General features: G+C 56.1%; 1 protein-coding gene across 2 annotated transcripts in view; it reads right to left on the bottom strand.

The window, feature by feature from the left end:
- PNKD (PNKD metallo-beta-lactamase domain containing) overlaps positions 1-20,274 on the bottom strand; it is a 90,572-nt gene that overhangs the window by 3,637 nt on the left and 66,661 nt on the right. For both annotated transcript variants that reach the window (XM_056111625.1, XM_056111626.1), the window contains 6 exons: positions 3,818-3,933; positions 3,217-3,329; positions 2,655-2,713; positions 1,870-1,962; positions 1,329-1,492; positions 174-260 (listed from right to left, as the gene is read on the bottom strand). In XM_056111625.1, coding sequence (XP_055967600.1) covers positions 174-260; positions 1,329-1,492; positions 1,870-1,962; positions 2,655-2,713; positions 3,217-3,329; positions 3,818-3,933 — 632 coding nt within the window. The remainder of the gene's footprint in view (positions 1-173; positions 261-1,328; positions 1,493-1,869; positions 1,963-2,654; positions 2,714-3,216; positions 3,330-3,817; positions 3,934-20,274) is intronic.

Here is a 20,274-nt window from a genome sequence, read left to right as displayed (position 1 = left end):
AGAGGGTGCCCAACGAGGAGGGAAGCTCTGACCCGCGGCCCCTGGGTGACAATGTGCTCTTGCAGAGGGATCCTGGGACACCAAAGGCGAAGATTTATCACCCACGTGTTGGCGGGCAAGAAGAGGGGCGGGGCTTTGGAGGGGCGGGGCTTGGGGGAAGGAAGAGCCCTTACCAGGCCACAGGAGCGTGTCATCCCCTAGTCCCAGCACAGTGTCCAGCGAGCTCAGCATGGTCTCCGCCGTGCCCTCAAAGGTCCGTCCTGCAGGGAGTGATACAAAGCGCAAAGTCAGAGGGATGGGTGGAAGAACACCTGGTGGGCGCTGGCTGGTCACCGGACCCCACACCTGGCCCTGGCAGGGCGCCTCCCAGTCGTCTTACTTCCCTAGGGATCTGGGTCCATCCACCAAGCCCGCTGACCCTTGCAAGGCCTCCACTGGACACACGGACGCGGGAAGGCAGAAGTCAAGCCTGCAGGCAGCCTCTGAGCACCTCAGTTCTTGGTATTTCCCACATGGCACCTCCTCTCTCCCTGTGCTGCTGTTGCTGTGTGTGTATGTATGTGTGTGTGTGTGTGTGTGAATGTGTATGTGAGTCTGTGTGTGTGCGTGCATGTATGAGTGTGCGTGTGTGAGTGTGCGTGTGTGTGCATGTGTGCATGTGCATGTGAGTATGCGCGTGTGTGTGCATGAGTGTGTGTGTGTGTGTGTGTGTGTGCTTGTGTGTGATCCATGCACTTTAGGACTTGGTCTCTCCCTTCTCAGTCAGAGGTCTTCGGCCTTTGTTCTGTTCTGTTTGGGGGAGCCAGCTATGAAGCCTGGCCCCTGGAGTCTGCACCCCACCCACTGAGTCGTATCTCCTCCACATTCTCCACACTCTCTTTGGCTGTGAGCAAATTTGTGAGCCACAGTCGGTGGTGCTCCTGACTCCAGGGCTTACTCCTGGCTCTGTGCTCGGGGATCTCGCCTGGGAGGGGTCCAGGGGAATCATATACGGTTCCAGGGACTGAAGCAGGGTCAGCCACACACAAGGCAAAAGCATCTGACCTGCGGTCCTATCTCTCTGGCCCAAGATTCTCCCCCTTTTGTAACTGGACCCTGCCAGTCACTAGATCAGAAAAGCAGGTTCCCACCGAGTGGAAAGAAACATGTGTCCCAGCTGTGTGCCCCTGGCTGTTGGTCACAGGCATCCTGTGGGAAGGCGTGAGACTGGGAAAAACAGGGGTAACCGAGGGGTAACTGCTCAGAAACATCTGTGCTGAGGATGGATTAATGCGCTGGCGGGAGAGAGGCGGTCCTGGCACCCCTTCTTCCCCTTAAAGGAAACTCACCACAGCCAGAGAGGAAGAGCAGGTCGCCTGAGAAGAGGCAGGAGGGCCCCTTGTAGGGCTCCCCATCCAGCAGGTAGACCAGATGGCCTTGCGTGTGGCCGGGGGTGGCCAGAGCCCGGATCTGGAGTCGTCCCACGCTGACCACATCTTGATGACACAAGGGACTGAGGGGCAAGGCAGCAAGAGGGAAGAGAAGGTTCTAGACTCCTGCCAGGCTGAGCCTTGTGTCCCCCACCCCCACCCCACCCCAGGCCAGGGACTGGGTGACTGGCAGGAGATGGAAGGAGGGAGAAAGGAGAGAGCGAGAGGACACCTTCCCCCTCCCCAGCCCCAGGCCCACGGTTCAGATCCAAACACTCCCTCTCCCTCTCTGGGGAGCCAGGCTGAGTCAGCTGCGGGTGGGCAGCGGTGAGTGTCCGGAGTCCGTGGCTAGGCTGTGATCTGGGAGCAGGAAGGGCGTCCACAAAGCTCCCCGCGCCGACAGCCCTGGCAGGCTGGACTGCAGGTGGGCAGAGACCCCGCCGGTGGGCCGGACACTCACTGGGTGAGGTAGGGAATGCCGTCCTGGGGGCTCCCGTACACACGACAGTCCTGGTGCCTCCGACTGAGGTCACGGTTCCCGCCACTGTGGTCCCTGGAGGGTAACAGAGACAGGCAGGGTTGAGCTCAGCTGCTGTCCTAGGGGGCCTCCAGACCTTGGGCTGGGTCCACCTTCTAGAGGGGGCCAGGCTCTAAGCCTTTGTTCAAGTGGTTCTCCTGGGTCACTGATCCTCACCTTCCTCTCCCCACCTTTTCACCAGGACAAATGATGTTCCCCAATTCTGAACGCCAGGGCTGCCAACCTCTAGTCCCTCCCGTGATACCCACCCACCACCTCCCTCTGATCCTGTGAACCCCCACCTGCCACCTCACCCTAATCCCGTGAATCCCTGCCTGCCACTTCACCCTAATCCTGACACCCCGCCATCTACCACGTCATCCTGATCCTGTGACCCCTACCTGCCCCCACCCCGATCCCATGAGCCCCCTTTCCTCCAGCCGCTCACTCTGGCCCAAACACCACCACCATGGGCACTTCCTGCCCATCAAGTCCAGATTTGCCAGGTCTTTTGGGGCACACACAGTCTAACCTGTGCTGCCTCTGAGACCAGCCCCCTCCCTCCATCTCCTCCCCAGGTACCTCAGGAGGCAGGGGACAGCCCTCCGCCTAGACCTCCTGACCCCCAGGCCCGCTGGTCTCCCAGTGAATCCCTGGCAAAGCAGTCAGGGCCCGGGTCAGCTAGGGGAAACCTTCTCCACTCAGATTTCCCCACTGCACCCCCTTACCAGTGCTTGTGGGTGCAGAGAATGGCAACCAGGTTAACGCCCTCCTTTTCAATGGAAGCCTGAGGAGAGAGGAGGTAGTGAGTGGGGAGGGGGGGCAGGATGCAGTGGGAGGAGGAAGCAGAGAATGGGAGCCCTCCCTGAGAGACGGAGAGGGAGGGGACAGCGAGGGGGGGTCTGAGGGGAGAACTGGGAGCAGCGAGGAAAGAAAGGAGCCCCCATGGGCTGACCCCATATGCCCCAGGGCAGAGGGAGGCTGCCCTCCCACACAGAGAAATAAGATGGGAGAAAGTAGGGGGAAGTCCGATGGACTGAGGATAAAGAGGGGACTCAGAGGAAAGTCACACCCCACACCCGTTCTCCCCTCTCTCCAGTCATGCCCTGACCCTCACTCTCCCTGACCTTGCTGGATTGAGAGGGGGGGCTATGATCCAGTGCAGGTGAAAGGGGCACCTCCCATAGATGGCGGGATCAGGGTTAGCCCACCCTTGCCAGCAGAAGCTGCCAGTACCCAAGGTGACCCTGAATCAGGGAGACCTGACCCCATCGTCGTCGGCGCCCTCACCTGCACGGCTTGAGGGTCGGAGGGGTCCACAGCCACAGCCAGCCGGGCCTGGGTGTCGATGATGAGGTAGCTGTAGTTGTCCGAGAGGACGGGGATGGGAAGCACCTTCACTCCTGGGGGACAGAGACAGGGTGGAGGGGTCCAGAGTGCCCAGTGGAGGAAAGGGGACAAGAGTGGGGCGGGGCTAATCCCCGAAGAACCGGGGATGGATGGGGCAGGGCTGACCAATGACGATGCGGGGAGGGCAGGTCTTACCACCAAAGAGGCGGGGTTGGGGTGGGGATGACCATTGGAGAGGTGGGATTGGGGCGTGGCTGATCATTAAAGAGGCGGTGCTAAAGGTGGGGCGTGGCTGACCAATAAAGAGGCTGGAGGGTGGGGCTTGCCATGGAAGAGGCGGGGCCAGGGAGGGGCTGACCATTGAGGAGGTGGGACTGGGGCGTGGCTGATCGTTAAAGAGGCGGGGCACAGCCGACCAATGAAGAGGCGGGAAGGCGGGGCTTGCAGTGGAAGAGGCGGGGCCGGGGAGGGACTGACCATTGAGGAGGTGGGACTGGGGCGTGGCTGATCGTTGAAGAGGCGGGGCGGGGGCGGGGCTCACCGTTGAAGAGGCGGGGCTGGGTCCTGGAGTGGCCCTTGGGGTAGCGGTTCCGTGCTCGGCGCAGCTGCTGGCGGTAGAAGAGGTACCCGAGCCAGGTGCGCGTGTACAGACTGTACCTGCGAGGGGGGAAGTGAGGGGGGGTTCTCCGTTCAGTCCCGGCTGCCACGCCCCCGCGTCCCCACCTTCCCTAGCCCTTACAGTGCGTGCTCCTGTGTTCCTACAAACCGGTTTGCTCAGACGAATGCACCCCCTGAGCTGTCAGCCCGCGGGGGTCAGGGGTCGGAGGGAGGGGACACAGAACTCAAAGCCTGGTGGCGACGAGGACTTCGACAGGGGTGCCGGGACCCAGCCCCGGTGTTTGCCTCTCAGCCGTTCTGGGCCTGGGAACTGACTTTTTGGCTTTTGGGTCACAGCTGGCGATGCTCAGGGGTTACTCCTGGCTCTGTGCTCAGGGATGGGATGGAATGGGATACTGTGGACCAAACCCCGGTGAGCTGCGTGCAAAGCAGCCACCTTACCAGAATAAATCTGGGCTCCTGTGGAACTTGTTGTTATTTTGCTTTGGGGCCACACCAGGCATGCTCAGACTCTTGACTGCGCTCAGGAATTACTCCTGGCGGTGCCCAGGGAACCATATGGGATGCAGGGAATCGAACGTGTGGGTGGGCCGCATGCAAGGCGAACACCCTACCCACTGAACTATGGGTCTGGCAGGAAACTGACATTTCTGACAAGCCCCAGGGGACAGGATGCTGCTGCCCAGGACCCAGGAAACAAGAGGTCAAGCTGCAGAGACTACCAGTGCATAGGGCTGGTTTTGTGTGTGTGTGTGTGTGTGTGTGTGTGTGTGTATGTGATTGGCAAATTCTATTTGGATCTGTGAACCACATTCCTTCCCGCTGCCTCCTGCCACCACGCCAGGCCCTGGGGCAGCACCCAGAACAGGGGTGGGGGGATGTGGGGGGAGTTTGCAAGGCACCGCCCTCCAACCAGAACACCAGTGCACAGGCATTACTGGGGCAGCCCCCCAACTGTCGTAGGGGGTGGGGGGAGGGCCTGCCCTCCAGGATCTGTGCTCATCCTCTAGAAATGCCTCTGGCCTTATCTTTGAACAGGTGCCTTGTAGGTGGAGTCGGCTTCCACTGCCCTTGTGAAAGCTATTTCTGGCAGAGCACTGCAGGGGAGCAGGGCTGGGAGGACACCAGCAATTTAAAAAGACATGCCAATGTGATTGCTGGGAAGTGGGACCCCCTGGTGCGCACGTGTGTGGGCAAGCGTGTAGGATACAGCGCTTGCTTTCCACGCGGCTGACCTGGGTTAGAGCCCGGGCATCCCAAATAGGGCCCCAACATTTGCCGAGTGGATCCTGAGTGAAAAGCCAGGTGTTAACTTACCCTGAGCATCTGCTGGGTAAGATGCTCAGGGTAAGTTTGGTTTGGGTAACCCAAACCAAACAACACACAAAAAAACCTGTGAGCCCCTTCTAAGAGTGCCAGCCTAGGCCACCAGGGCTGAGGGCCAAGTCCTGCAAATAAAGGGGTGCAGATCTTGGGGAGTCAGTGGGGAAAGCACAGCAGCTAACAACCCCGGTTGTGGCAACAACAGGGAAGGGAAGCGGGGGGGGGGGGGGGGGGTGCTAAGTTAGTTTGGCACAACTGACATTTTTTTCACTGAAAACAAAAGAGACCAATAGGGGAGCCTCGGAGATAGTGGGAGGTGGGGCTGGGGTGGGGTGGGGGTGGTTAAAGGGAAGGTTAAGGCACTTGTCTGCACACCACCCACCTCCTTTGGATCCCAGCATAGGGTCCCTCATCCCTCTTCCCTTCCCTCCAGCCCCACCAGGAGTCATCCCTGAGGACAGCCGAGGATGTGAGCCCAGAACAAACAATAACAAAACAAACACGCAGGAGGAAAGGGAACGAGGGACCACCCTGTCCTTTCTGTCTGTCCCCTCCCATTCATCAGCGAGTGGAAGGCAGAGAGCACGCAGGACGAGCTGGGGCCAAGGTGGGAGATGTGGGCCAGGGATTAGCTCAGAGGCAACGGATGTAGATACGGGTTCCATACCTGGCCCCCACCCTTCCTCCCCGTCTCGCTCTCTCTCTTTCTCTGTCTCTCTGTCTCTCTCGGTCTCTGTTTCTCTCTTCTCTTTCTGTCTCTCCTCTCTCTCTCTCTCTCTCACAGAATGAAGTGAAATAGAGTTAGTTTTGTTCTGATGAGCACGAAAACTCATATGAGAGAAGGGGATAACCCACAGGGTTTCAGACATCCCAATCCCAGGGCTTGAAAGAATCAACAATTGTGATTGTTGATTTGTTTTGGTTTTTGTTGTAGGCCACATCTGGTGGTGGTATTCAGGGCTTACTCCTGGCTCTGCACTCAGAGATCACTCCTGGTGGGCTGGGGGGGGGAGGGGGGGGGTGGGAGGACCATATGAGGTACAGGAGATCAAACCCGGGTCAGCTGCATGCAAGGCAAATACCCGCTGTACTATTGCTCCCTAGAATCAACATTTTTGAGACGGCTGGGAGAAGGGGCCACATCCAATTGGTGGTGCTGGGGGGACCATATGCAGGGTTGGGGATCGAACCCAGGGGCTCACGACTTGCCGGACCACGTCCCCGGCCCTCAGCTCCTTGATCTCTGCTGGGATTTACTGTGCCCGTGTTGGTGGAGCGGGGGTGAGCAGGCCCCTGGTGTGCGAACATCTGAACGGGAACAAGCTGGTTTCTGTGGGAACCTGGTGGGAACAATGCTGGGGTTCAAGACTCATCACTGCAAGCCTGGGGGGCCTGTATCCATTAGAGATTTGGATGTGTTATCTTGTTTGTTGTTGTTGTTGCTTTGTTTTTGTTTGGGGGCCACACCCAGCAGTGCTCAGGAATTCTGCCTCTGGATTCCGGAATAACTCCTGGCTGGCTAGGGGAGTTGAGCATGGGTGGGAGGGAACCTGGGGACACTGGTGCCAGGAAGTAACACCGGTGGAGCAATAGGTGTTGGAACTGCACGACTGAAACCCAATCATAAACAGCTTTGCAATGCTTGATGATTCAATAAGGATATTAAAAAGTAGAATAAAATCTGTTTTTAAAAATAGAGTGCTGACCAAATAAAGGGTGTTGGGAGGTTCCTTTTGGGATGGGAAATGCGTGATGAGAGTAGACTATAGACCGAACATAATTGCCACTCAATGCCTCTTTTGCAAACCACAGCACCCAAAAGGAGAGAGAGAACAAAAGGGAATGCCCTGCCACAGGGGTGGGGTGGGATGGGGGGATAGGGGGTGGGAGGGATACCGGGATCATTGGTGGTGGAGAACGGGCACTGGTGGAGGGATGGGTACTCGATCATTGCATAACTGAAACCCAAGCACAAAAATTTGTAAGGCCACAACTGTACCTCATGGTGTTTCACTAATAAAAGTTTAAGAAAAAAAATAATAGAGTGCTGAGACCACTGTCAGCAGGACTGAGCACTTGCCTTGTACACAGGAGGTCTGGTTTAAATTCTGGGACCCAGTGGTACCCAAGCCTCGTAACAACCCCTGAACAAATCCTAGTATGAACCAATAACATTCCAACCCCACCAAAAGGGCAGAGGATCTTTAGTTTGTTTGTTTGGGGGGGGGCATATCTAGGGTGTTCAGGGCTGACTCATGGCTCTGTGCTCAGAGATCACTCTTGACAGGTCTCAGGAGACCATTTAGTGCCCAGGGTCAGCTATGTGCAAGGTAAATGCCAAAATCCCCAGACTAGGGGCCAGAGCCATAATACAGCGGATAAGACATTTGCCTTGCACGCAGCCAACATCCCATATAGTTTCCTAAGCACCACCAGCAGTGATTCCTGAGTGCAGAGCCAGGAATAACCCCGGAGCATCACCGGGTATGACTAAAAAAAAAAAAAAAAAAAAAAAAAATCTAAATCCCCGGACTATCTCTCTGGCCCAAGATATTTCTCCAAAGAAAACACACAGATAGCACCTGACAGGAGGTTGAGGCAAACAGCCAGTCACAGCCACCGAGAGAGAGCTTGACTGCCTCAAGCCCATGAGAACGGCTATTGTGAAAACAAGAACCAGCAAGGGCGGGTGAGGATGTGGAAGAAAGGTCACAGCACGTTGGTTGGTGGGAGTGAGTGGGAGCAGTCAGCACAGAAAACAGTATGGTGAAAAATACCAAGACTAGAAATAACCTTAGGACCTGGCCATTCCACTTGGTGATATTTATCGGAAGGATACAAAATCCCTGACTCACAGAGACCATCCACAGCCCTAGCAGGTCGCTGCGGTGTTGTGTATAATAGCCAAGCCTTGGAAACAAGCCAGGGCTCACTGATGGACACGCGGATGAAGAAGATGGGGCACATGGCCCCGAGTGATAGCACAGCGGGTAGGGTATTTGCCTCCACGCGTGGCAGAGCTGGGTTCAATCCCCGGCATCCCATATGGTCCCCTGAGCACTGCCAGGAGTGATCCCTGAGTGCAGAGCCAGAACCCCTGATAACCACTGGGTGTGGTCCAGGGACAAAAGAGGCCTCTATTTGGCACCTCTGAAGGAACAGGAGGGGGTCAGATTAGTGAATAAGTGTGAAGGAGGAAGACAAATAAAGCGTGACCCCATTTATACATGGGATGGAAAAAAGCAGGGGGCCAAGTCAAACAAAAACAACAAACCCGAGGACTTAGATTACCAGAGCAGGAGGCAGGAACAGGGTCCCAAAGGACTGAGGAAAGGGATATTGGTCCTGGGTTTGGGTCTGGCCTGGTGTGGTGACATACATCTGAAAAGGCATGGAGCTGTATTCCTAAAACACTCTTGTAAGCCAAATAAAAAGTTGTCTTGTGGGGCTGGAGCAATTATACACCGGATAAGGTGCTGGCCTTAAAAGCAGCTGGTCTTAAAAGCAGCCGACCCGGGTTCAATCCCCAGCACCCCACACAGTCCGAGTGCAGAGACAGGATTAAGCCCTTGACACAGCTGGGTGTGCCCCACCCCCCCAAAAAAGAGGCGAGAGAAACAGTATTGTGGGTAGGGGGGCTTGCCTTGTACGCTGCCAACCTGGGTTCGATTTCCAGGCATCCCATAGGGTACCCCAAGCCCACCAGGTGTGATCCCTGAACACAGAGCCAAGTAACCCCTGATAATCACCAGGTCTGACTCATGAAACGAAATAAAAAGTCTTGTGGGGCTGGAGTGATAGGATAGTGAGAAGGAGGCTTGCTTGTGTGTGGCTGACCCGGGCTGGCCCTCCAGCACTCCACAGCATCCTGCCAGGAGTGATTCCTCAGTGCAGAGCCAGAAATAAGCCCCGGGCACAGCGGGGTATGTCCCCGTCCCAAGATTTTTTTTTTTTTTTTGCTTTTTGGGTCACACCTGGCGATGCACAGGGGTTACTCCTGGCTCTGCACTCAGGAGTTATTCCTGGCGGTGCTCAGGGGACCATATGGGATGCTGGGAATCAAACCCGGGTTGGCCGCGTGCAAGGCAAACGTCCTACCTGCTCTGCTATCACTCCAGCCCCTATAAATTCAATTTTTAAAAAAGATGGTGTGTGGGGGAGGACATTAGTGGAGGGAAGTGGACACTGGTGAAAGGACGAATGTGGAGGCACTGTACGCCGAGAACCCTATCACGAGTAACTTTGTCATTTCATGGTGACTGAATGTTTTTTAAAATTAAAAAAAAAATTAACTAAAAAGATCTATAAAACTAGAAAGAGAAATGATAGTTGGAGGGTTAAGGTATGTCTGCATTCGGCTGCCCTGGGTGGGTGTCCAGCACCATGTGGTCTCCTGATCAGCACCATACCCTCGGACCCTCACACTGAACTACCAGCCTGTTGGCTTCTAGCAGGACCCCCTGGCCTCCTGGGCACCACTTGGAAGCTCTACCCCCGCCAAAAGAAAGAAAAAGTATACACACACGGACTCGGGGGACAGTACAGCAGGCAAGGTGCTTGCCTTGTATATGGACAACCTGGATTCCCAGTGGTGACCCCTGAGTACAGAGATTGGAGTAAGTCCTAACCACTTACTGGGCATAACCCAGAACCAAACGATAAAATAATATCGGGGGTTAGAGGGATAGTTCAGCTGTTATCGCTCTTGCTAGCTTGATCCTTGGTACCTCCTCTGGTCCCCCAAACCCTGCCAGGAGAGACCCCTGAGCACTTCAGGGTGTGACTCCCGGGCCTGGACAGTCTCTGCAGCCATGCTCAGAGCACTCATCAGGAAGCTGGAGCACCTGCTGGGGAACACGCAGGGTCCCAGCCCCCAGCCCCTCCTCACCCTGTGACTGAGGACAAGGCCTGGGCGTCCCACCTCTAGGACTCATGGACCGAGCGGCCGCTGAGGAGTGACAGAGAAGAGATCTAGCATCCAGCCCAGACCCTGGAGCGGGGAAGGGGTCTGGTAACGATGCGATGCGCTCTTTCCTGGACCCAGGGGACCCCCCGCGGCTGTTCAAACACAATGCTCTCCACCTTGGCACTGACTGGCAAGGTCCCTGCCTGCCTTTGAGAGTCATAATATTCAGTGTGGACTGTTCCCCATTCCCCCCGCCCCATCAAGCAAGGCCAGGCTCCCTGGGGGAAAACCTTTTTCGGGGGCCCCAGGGGTGGGGGTGGTTTCTGGTTCACACCCAGCGGGGCTCAGGGGATGCTGTTGGTGCATGTGGTGCCAGGGCTAGTGCTGGGGCAGGCAACGAATGGGCCCAGGAACCCTGCCCGTGGCATCAGGGTCCACCACAGGCCAGTCCAGAAAAATCTATCACAGGCAAGCAGCAAATCACAAGCAAGCCGCAAATCAGGTGATGTGCAAAGGGGCCATGGGTTGAGGGGTGGGGTGGGGGGTTGGAGGGGGGGCCTAAGGGTCACAGGAACATCCCAGCAGAGAGGCAAAGAGGCTGCCGTGTGGGTGGCAGGTAGGCATGGGGTGGGTGCTGGGAGTCTCCAGGAGAGGGGCTGGAGTGGTAGCACAGTGGGTAGGGCGTTTGCCTTGCACGCGACCAAGCCAGGATCGATCCCCAGCATCCCATATGGTCCCCCGAGCACTGCCAGGAGCAATCCAGGAGTAATTCCTGAGCGCATGATCCAGGAGTAACCCCTATGCATTGCTGAGTGTGACCCAAAAAAATGCCAAAAAAAAAAAAAAAGAATTTCAGTGTTCTCAGGAGAGAGTGGGCAGCGCGGAGGGCTCCAGGGCACCAGAAGAGAAGTCTGGGCACGGGGCAGGAGGGGTGAGCACTGCAGCGGGCGGGCTCCAGGCAACCCAGGCGGAAGCACACGCAGGACTTCCTGTTCTCAGTGCCAGCTCAGCTGCCTGCCACGTGGACGGTGGCCTGGGACAGGGCCTGGACAGGAGAGGGCGCGGGAGCGGGGTGGGAGTGAGGCCAGGCGTGGGCATCGGGGGTGCAGTCTGGCTGCACCAAGAGCAGATAGGGAGGGCCAGGCGGACAGGCCCAGGGCCTGGGGAGAGGGCTGGCGCCCTGTGGCTCTGTCCCTCCTGGGTTAATGACAACGCCGGCCTCCATCCAGCTCCTCCCTCCGGCTGGCTGGCCTTGTCACAATCGCCAGGGTCCCCAACTGCTCAGCAGCTCCTCCCCCTGCTGCCTCTTTCTGGGAAAGGCTGTCATCCTCTGGGAAGCCACCTGGGCACCCACTTAACCCTCTCCTTGACCAAGGCACCCAACTTTAGCCCCTGCCATCCGGGTTCAGTCACACACACAAAAAAGCCTTAGAAGGTCCAACCCTGACCTTTCCAAGCCTTCCTCTGCTCAAATTTTTTTTTTCTGTTGCATTTTTTTGGTGTCACACCTGGTGATGCATAGGGATTACTCCTGGCTCTGCACTCAGGAATTATCCCTGGCGGTGCTCAGGGGACCATATAGGATGCTGGGAATCGAACCCAGGTTGGCCACGTGCAAGTCAAACACCCTACCCGCCGTGCTATCGCTCCAGCCCTCAACCCACGGCAGCAAAGCACATTCCTGGAGCCTGGGCTGGGTTGCAGGCCTAAGGCCCTGAATTAGATCCCTGGCACTGCCCCATATGCTCAGGGTACTCCCAGCAGCACAAGTCTCTGGGGCCAGAGAGTCCAGTGGGGAGGGTGCTTGCCTTGCACACGGCCAGCCTGGCGTTCCCATGTGGTCCCCAGATCACCTCCAGGAGTGATTCCTGAATACAGAGTCAGGAGGAACCCCTGAGCCTTGCCGAGGGGGGCCCCCAAACAAAACAAACAACAGGTAAGCCACGTTTGGCGGACCACAACCCTGAGTGGTGCAACACAAATGCAGCCCCAATGCCCCCCCCCACCCCCACACCACACCACTTATCCTAACTAGAATAAAGGAAGGAGGGAAAGAATAAGTAAGGAAAGGAAAAGAATTTGAAAAAAAAAACCATCAAGTTACTAAAGTATCATCCATGATGGGAGCATCTGCAAGTCAGGCCCTCTGAAAACCGAGTCCAAAAGCACATCGTGATGCTGCCTCATGAGAATCCACCAGCAGAAACCCCTCGGTACACCCCAAGAAGACGAAACCACAGGCTGACTCATGGAAAACTATGCAGCCAGGAAAAAAAGAACCGTCTCAGGTACCAGGTCTCAACACCCAGAGAGCCACCTCATAATGTGCCCAGATAGTCATTTAATGGCAGAGGAAACAGGCACTGTGACAACCGTGGCTACAAACACCAAAACAGGGATCAGGAATGTGACTCAGAGGTAGATCAGTGTCCTTGCGTGCAGGAGGCCCTGGGTCCCCTGCCCTGCCACACACAAGTTTAACAACAGAACTCCAGGGCTGGGCTAGAGATTCAGCTCACGGGGCTGAGCACCTGCCCTGCATGCAGGAGGCGCAGGTCTGACCAACGCCCCCACCCACGGCACCGCTGGGAGTCACCTCTCAGCACAGAGCTGGCTCCGGGCCCTGAGCACCCCTGGGTGTGGCTTCACTCCAAAACCACCACCTCGACAAAACCACAACCATCATCCCTCCTGTGGAGAGCGCAGAGGGGGAGGATGTTATTATCTATCCTCTTTCCCAGAAAGCAGCCCATTAACGTTTCAAAACACAGGGTCTGAGCATAGCACAGCAGGTAGGGTGCTGGCTTTGGCTGCTGACCAGGGTGTCTGGCACCACACAAGACCACCCCTCCCCCGCCAGCCCCACCAGGAGTGATTCCTGAGCACACAGAGCCGGGAGTAAGCCCTGAGCCCCGCCAGGTGTGGCCCCACAACAAAACAATAAGTAGAATAAAAATTTCAAAATTTTCCCTCCGGGCTCTCACAGGAAGTCTTCAGGACTCAGCTTTGTGGGAAGGGAGTGTCGCGTGCTGGGCTCGAACCCCAGGAACAAGTCTCCTTCCCGGTTCTCCCAGGGGTTCGCCTGGGTCAGAGGAGGCACAGGGAGCAGATCCCAGGGCTGGCACTGGAGCTTCAAGCTCACCAGACCTTAAGCCCACAGAGTCCCCTCAGGACAGAGGGCCAACTCCATGGGAAAGATAGCCTTGGTCAGACCTTTTGGTTTCGGGGCTGGAGCAATAGCACAGCGGGTAGGGAGTTTGCCTTGCATGCGGCCAATCCAGGTTCGATTCCCAGCATCCCATATGGTCCCCTGAGCACCGCCAGGAGTGATTCCTGAGTGCATGAACCAGGAGTAACTCCTGTGAATCACCAGGTGTGACCCAAAAAAGCGAAAGAAAAAAAAAAGACCTTTTGGTTTCAAGATATAATCTGCTGAAAATTCTGGTGTGCGGGTTTTGTGACTGAAATCTGCAGGCTTTCTCGGGTCGGGCTACCTTTCCCCCACCTCCCTGTACTTCCGGAAGCCTCCGCAGTCACATTCACACCTCAAAGCTGCCACCCAATTGAAAAGCTACTCTAGCCTTACTGTCCCGATAAAAATACTGAATACCCTGAACAAACACCATGACGTCTTAGCACCTGTATTGCAAAAACCATAATGCATAAAGGGAAAAGAGGAGAGAGGCAAGAAGGAAAGTACCTCCCATAGAGGGAGGCTGGGGTAGGGGATGGGGGTGTTGGGGGATGGTGGTGGGGAAATGGGGGACATTGGTGGTGGGAAATGCACACTGGTGGAGGGATGGGTGCTGGATCATTGTATGACTGAAACCCAATTATGAACAGCTTTGTAATGGCCTGTCTCACGGATATCCAATTTTAAAAAAAGTATTATGGAGTTCATGCCTAATTCAATCAGCTTAATCAATGGCTGAATAAATAGCAGTACTCCTACATTAAAGAGAGAGAGAGAGAGAGAGAGAGAGAGAGAGAGAGAGAGAGAGAGAGAGAAAGAGAGGAGAGAGAGAGAGATACTGGGATCCGTGGTGGTGGAAGATGGGCACTGGTGGAGGGGTGGGTATTTGATCATTGTATAATTGAAACCCAAGCACAAAAATTTGTAAGTCTACAACTGTACCTCATGGTGTTTCACTAATAAAAATTTAAAAAAGAGAGAGAGAGAGAGAGAGAGAGAGAGACTTTTTGGTTTCTTTGTGGGAGGGGGCCACACCCAGTGTCGGCTGCGTGCAAGGCAAGAGCTCAACCTGCTGAAGTCTCTCCAGCCCTGGCCCTGGTAGACTGGCCTGGGGCCTGAGAGAGGATGCAGCGGGTAAGGTGCTTGCTTTGCACGCAGCTGACCAAGGTTCGATCCCCAGCACCCCATAGGGTCCCCCAAGCCATGTAGGAATGATCTCTGAGTGCAGAGCTAGGAGTAAGCCCTCAGCATAGCTGGGTGTGCCTTCCCCCTCCCCAAATACACAGATTTTTCACTGTGGATTCAGAGGATAGGACAGCAGATGGGATGGATGCCTGCCTACTTTGTGCCCACCCAGGGGCAGTTCCTGGCACCACAAGGTCCCCAGCACTGCGCAGTACAGCCCTGGAGGCCCCCACCTCCCCCGGAGCACCACTGGGTGTGGCCCTGGGGGGTCCCTAGAACCCCCCAGCTAGTCCAGGAGATCTGCAGCACTGTAGGGCTGGGGTAGGGAGTACCAGGCTCTGGGGCTCTTGCATTAAACCTCTGGCCCTGAGGCGCCAGAGTGATAGTACTGTGGGAAGGGTGTTTGCCTTGCATACGGCTGACCCAGGTTGGATCCCTAACATTCATTCCCATATGGTCCCCAGTGGACTTCCAGAAATAATTCCTGAGTGCAGTCAGGAGTAACCCCTGAGCCTCATCGAGTGTGACGCAAAAAGCCAAATAATAAATAAATAAATAAATAAAACTCTGGGGACTGGAGCCATAGCACAGCAGGTATGGCTTTTGCCTTGCACACAGCCAACCTGGGTTCGATTCCCAGCATCCCATATGGTCCCTCGAGCCACGCCAGGTGGTAATTCCTGAGTGAAGAGCCAGGAGTAACCCCTGTGCATCGCCGGGTGTGACCCAAAAAGCAAAAAAAATAAAAATAAATAAATAAGTAAAACTGTCCCTGTTGACAGAGAATGGCCAGTATGGCCCCAGAACTCTCTAAGCGCTGCTTGGGGAAGGGCTGCCCCCCAGACTCTGGATGAAGGGACCCCCACACACATACACACGGCTGAATGAAGACCACCAGAGTCCAAAGTCTCCTCTCTGACACCCCTAGACACTGAAAGCCCCAGACTCAAGGAATCAGCCCAAGGAATCAGTTTCCCCAGGCAACTGGAGGCCCACCTTGGGGTCTCCAGTACCTGCTGACCTGAGTGGGGGTATAAATCTCTGTCCCTTAGGGACTGTCGCCTTCTGCCTTCATAAAACTCTGCGACTTTTCTACTCCTCTACTCCTGAAATCCTGAAATTTCCGTGAGACAGACAATGGGCCTAGAAAATCGAGATTTGGGTTTTGGCTGAGATCTCAGAAGGTGGGGGAAGCCGCTCCCACACCCCAAAGCTGCCGCCATGCCTCCGGCAGGACTGTCCAGTCAAATATTGTGGATTTTCTGGAGCAAATTCTCCAAACGCTCCAACGCCAACGTCCCAGTAGCACGCCAGATTGGATGGGATGTAACACAGAAGCCAACTTATCTCTGGACGAATGGAAACATTGACACAGAAGCTTGAACTTGGAACAACAGCTTAGGAAGTCCTCAGACAAGGACTTAATGTCCCCAGGGTGAGATACAACAATTTTCACACACTTTCTCTTGTGGAAATAGTTTTGAATCATCCTGTTAGCCATTTAGTGTTAACAAGCAACATAAAATAAATTATAGGGGCTGGAGCGATAGCACAGCGGGTAGAGCATTTGCCTTGCATGCGGCTGACTGGGGTTCAGCATCCCACATGGTCCCCCGAGTACCACCAGGAGTAATTCCTGAGTGCAGAGCTAGGAGTGACCCCCGAGCATTGCCGGGTGTGACCCAAAAATAAAAAAAATAAAATAAATAAAATAAAATAAATTATTATGGACCTGCTAAGGGGGGCAGGTTTGAGGGGTGGTTGGGAAAGTGGGGTTAATGGTGGAGGGAAGGTGACCGTGGTGGTGGGATTGAGTTTGGGATATTGAATTCCAGGAACAAATCATCATGAACAACTCTGTAAGCCATGGTCTGTAAATAAAGACGGGAGAAAAACAAGAAAAACAAGAAAAACACTATGGTCGTGAGCACTTCCAGGACCCCAACAATACAAATAAATCAATAATAAAAAAAGATAAAAAGAAAACTGGGTTGAAGATGAGAGTGAGGAAGGGGTCACCTCTTTTCTTCCCGGAAGAACCATCAGTTCCCTTCTGCCCGCGAGCTCCATCGCCCTGAATAGCGGGCTGGCAGGGACCCTCACTGGGCAGATCAGGGAGTCTCAGGAGGGGTTTCTACGGGCCACCCATAGTGCCAGGCACCCCCCCCCAACCCGGTTCTGTGCTCAGGAGTCACTTCTGGTGGTGCCAGGATTTGAACCAGGGCGACAGCCGTAACCACATGCTAGGCAAGTGCCTTCACCCTTCCAACCAGCTCTCAGGGCCCCCAGAAGTAGTATTTGGCTTGTTTTTGGGTTTTTGTTTTTGTCTGTCTTCCCCCCCATTATTATTATTATTTTATTTATTTAATTTTTTTTTTTGCTTTTTGGGTCACACCCGGCGATGCACAAGGGTTACTTCTGGCTCATGCACTCAGAAATTATTCCTGGCGGTGCTCGGGGGACCATATGGGACGCTGGGAATCGAACCCTGATCGGCCGTGGCCGCGTGCAAGGCAAACGCCTTACCCGCTGTGCTATCGCTCCAGCCCTTATTATTATTATTATTATTATTATTCATTTTGGAGGGCTTCTCTTGAGTGGAAGGGGGAGGAGGTTCATGGATAATGCAATGCTCATGGGTAACTCCTGGCCCGGTGCTCAGGAATGACTCCTGGTGGCTAGTGGTGCTGGCAGTGGTGGGGTACCATATAGGATGCTAGGGATAGAACCCAAGTCAGCCTCGAGCAAGGTGAGCATTCCATCCACCGTACTACCTCCTGGGCCCTGTTTGTGGGGTCCCACTCGGCGGGGCTCAGGGCTAATCTCTGCACTCTAGCATTCAGGCTCACTCCTGGTGGGGCTCAGGAGGCCATAGGCAGTGCTGGGAACTGAACCCGGGTCGGCTGCACGCCAGGCAAGTGGCCTGCCTGCTGTACTATCACACCAGCCTCCCCAGAAACAGTTTGTTGACTGCCTGCGGGAGGTGGGCAGGAGGTGGCTGGGGTCCATGGCAGGAAGGGGCTGGTGCAGACTGGACTGGTCAGGTCCACGCTGCCCTCACTCCCATTACCAGCAACATGGCCCCTGCCTGGGCAGGGTGGTGGAGGCCTTTCTACTCAGGCTCCTCCCCATCCGTGGCTCTCTTTTTTGCAGGGAGAGATGGGGGAGCACTGGGTTGGAGTCTGCAGGGGGGCACACGGAAGGGGTGCAACCCCCATAGGCACGAGCACTGCCCAGGGACTCCCGACCAGCTCCCACTCGTCTTTGCGGGGAAGGAGCAGTTACAGTGCTCAGGGGGCTCCGGGCCAACAGGATCCAGGGTGGTGCTGGGGCAGCCCGGGTTGGCGGGAGTGAACCCGGGTGGGAACACGTCAGCCATATGCCCACTGTCCTACCTCGCGGGCGCTGGGGCAGTTCGCTATTTGGCCGGAGCTCTCTGGGGGCCAGGGGGGCCACCTGACTTGCCTAGAACCCTTCTCGCGGCTTGACGGGGCCTTTAAACATCCTGGCAACGCTCTCCCTGGCCCCCCTTGCTCTGTGGGTACCACCGAGATCGGAGGATTGAGACTCCCCACTTTTGGGCTGGTTGGTTTGTTTCTGGGCCACACCCGGTGGTGCTCAGGGCTGACGCCTCACTCACACTCAGAAGTCGCTCCTGATGGGACTCAGGGTATGGTATGGAGACGAAACCTGGGTCTGCCACATGCAAGACACGTGTTCTGCCCTCTGTACTCTCTCCCATCCCCTGGGGTGAGCCGCCCTTCACCAGGCCCTGGGCTGGGCAGGTTTGCAATCCAGACGGAGAGAATCTGGGCATTGAGAACAACAAAGAGGCTGGCTGGGGTGTCACTGCCCCCACGCCCCCAACCCTGGTATCTGAACCATCACCAGGCATGGCTGCTGCTGGCAGGCCCTTACCCTGCCTCAGTTTCCCTCTGTGCAACAAAGCATTGCTCTCTGATTTCTTTTCTTCTTTTTTTTTTTTTGCCACACCTGACATTGCTCAGAGCTTACTTCTGGCTCTGCACCTAGTGGTGGTTCTTCGGGAACCATATTGGATGCCGGGGATCGAATCGAATCTGGACCGGCCACGTGCAAGGCAAACACCCTTCCTGCTGTGCTTTTGCCCCCAGCCCAGTTCTCTGAAAGAGCAGGAGAGCTAGAAAGCTCCTGTGACCTTCGGGATGACCCTGTGCCACCCCCTGCCCCCAGGGCCTGGCCAGGGGTCCAGGGTACAGTCAGAGAGTTGGGGTCCAGGCCTGGGGGTGTCTCACCGTGCCCTGGGGTGCTGGTAACACAGGCAGACCTGAGCCTTTCGGTGGGGCTGCTCCCCTTCCTGGGCTGAATCAGTCTTCTCAGGGGCTACCCACAACCCCCTCATCAGAAAGATAGAAAAGTGCTCCCTTAATTGGTCCTCGGGGGCCCAGCGGGAGGCAGAAAACCCCAATGCAGGGGCGGGTGTGTGTATGGGTGGGGGGGGGGGGTTGCAGAGAGCGGGAGCAGGCCTGGGGCTGCCCTCCCCACAGAGCAGCTTCTCTGGTGTCTGGGCCCCACTCCAGGAGGCCTCAGGGGACAACTGGGGACACAGTGAGACAGCCACATCACCCCCTCCCCCTCCTTGCTGGCGTCCAGCTGGGAACACACAATGAACAGCTTCTTCTTCCTCTCCCCTCCCCCACCACGTGGGAGCCCCAAGAAGGCCTGAGGGGCCCCAGGCATAGGTTCCTGGGAGTGGGGGGTGGCCCAAGGCCCCTCAGCAGCAGGGAAGGGGTCCAGCCTCCCGCTGAAGGGCCTGGAAAGTCCCTCCTGGGACTCCCTAAGTGACCCTGGTTCCTAGTAGGGTCCCAGACTCCACTGGAAGGCAAGCCCACAGACCAGCAGGTGCTGCTGGCCTGGCCTCCAATGACCCCTCATCCGGGCCTGTGTGGTGACCGGGTGTTCTCTGGGGCAAGGGAGAGTTCCAGTGAGAGTCCCACAGGCCGTGGGGCTGGCTCCAGGCCCTTTGAGACACGCTTTTGGGTTTTCTCAAGAGGGAGGGAAGGGATCAGAGCAATAGCACAGCAGGGAGGGTGTTTGCCTTGCACACAACCATCCCGGGAGAGCCAGGAGGAACTCCTGTCATCAGGTGTGACCCAAAAAGCAACAAAAAAAAAAAAAAAAAAAAGAGGGAGGGAAGGCGGGGCCCAGGAGACAGTACCCCTGCTAGCACCATGGGCAAGGCGCTGGCCATGCACGCAGGCCACCCCACTGTCCCCGAGTCTGCTAAGAGTGTTCCCTAAGCATGGAGACAGAAGCGTGCACTGCTGGGTGTGACCATTAAAAAAAAAAAAGGGGGGGTGCGGTTAAAGCCGCAGAGCTACTGAGAGAGCCCACAGCTCGGGAAGGGGTGGCCGGCAGAGGAGCGTGGGTCCTCCCGGAAGCTGCCAGCCTGCCGGGACAGAAATGCTTCTCCATGTCTCTGCCTGTAGGTGACCAAAGCACTGACCACCACTGTGGCCAGTGGCCAGAAGGATAATCCAGTGGGTAAGGCACTTGCGGGCGGCTAACCCGGAGCAGACCCCCAGCACTGCCCGGAGCACCCCCTGAGCGCCATCATAAGTGATCCCCGAGCATACGGCCAGGCCCTGAGCACTGCTGGGTGTGGCCCAACCTTTCCTACATCCCCCCCCCACACACAAAACAAAACAAAACAAAACAAAATGAAAACCCATTTCATGGCCGGAATTCACCTGGTCCGGGTTTGCCAGAGACTCTGAGTCTTTGCCCACGGCAA

The sequence above is a fragment of the Sorex fumeus genome, unplaced genomic scaffold (assembly GCF_029834395.1).
Source record: "Sorex fumeus unplaced genomic scaffold, SorFum_2.1 ptg000014l, whole genome shotgun sequence".
Classification (NCBI taxonomy): Eukaryota; Metazoa; Chordata; class Mammalia; order Eulipotyphla; family Soricidae; genus Sorex; species Sorex fumeus.
The sequence above is the reverse complement of the archived record's forward strand: the minus strand, read 5'-3'. Positions and strand labels throughout refer to the sequence as shown.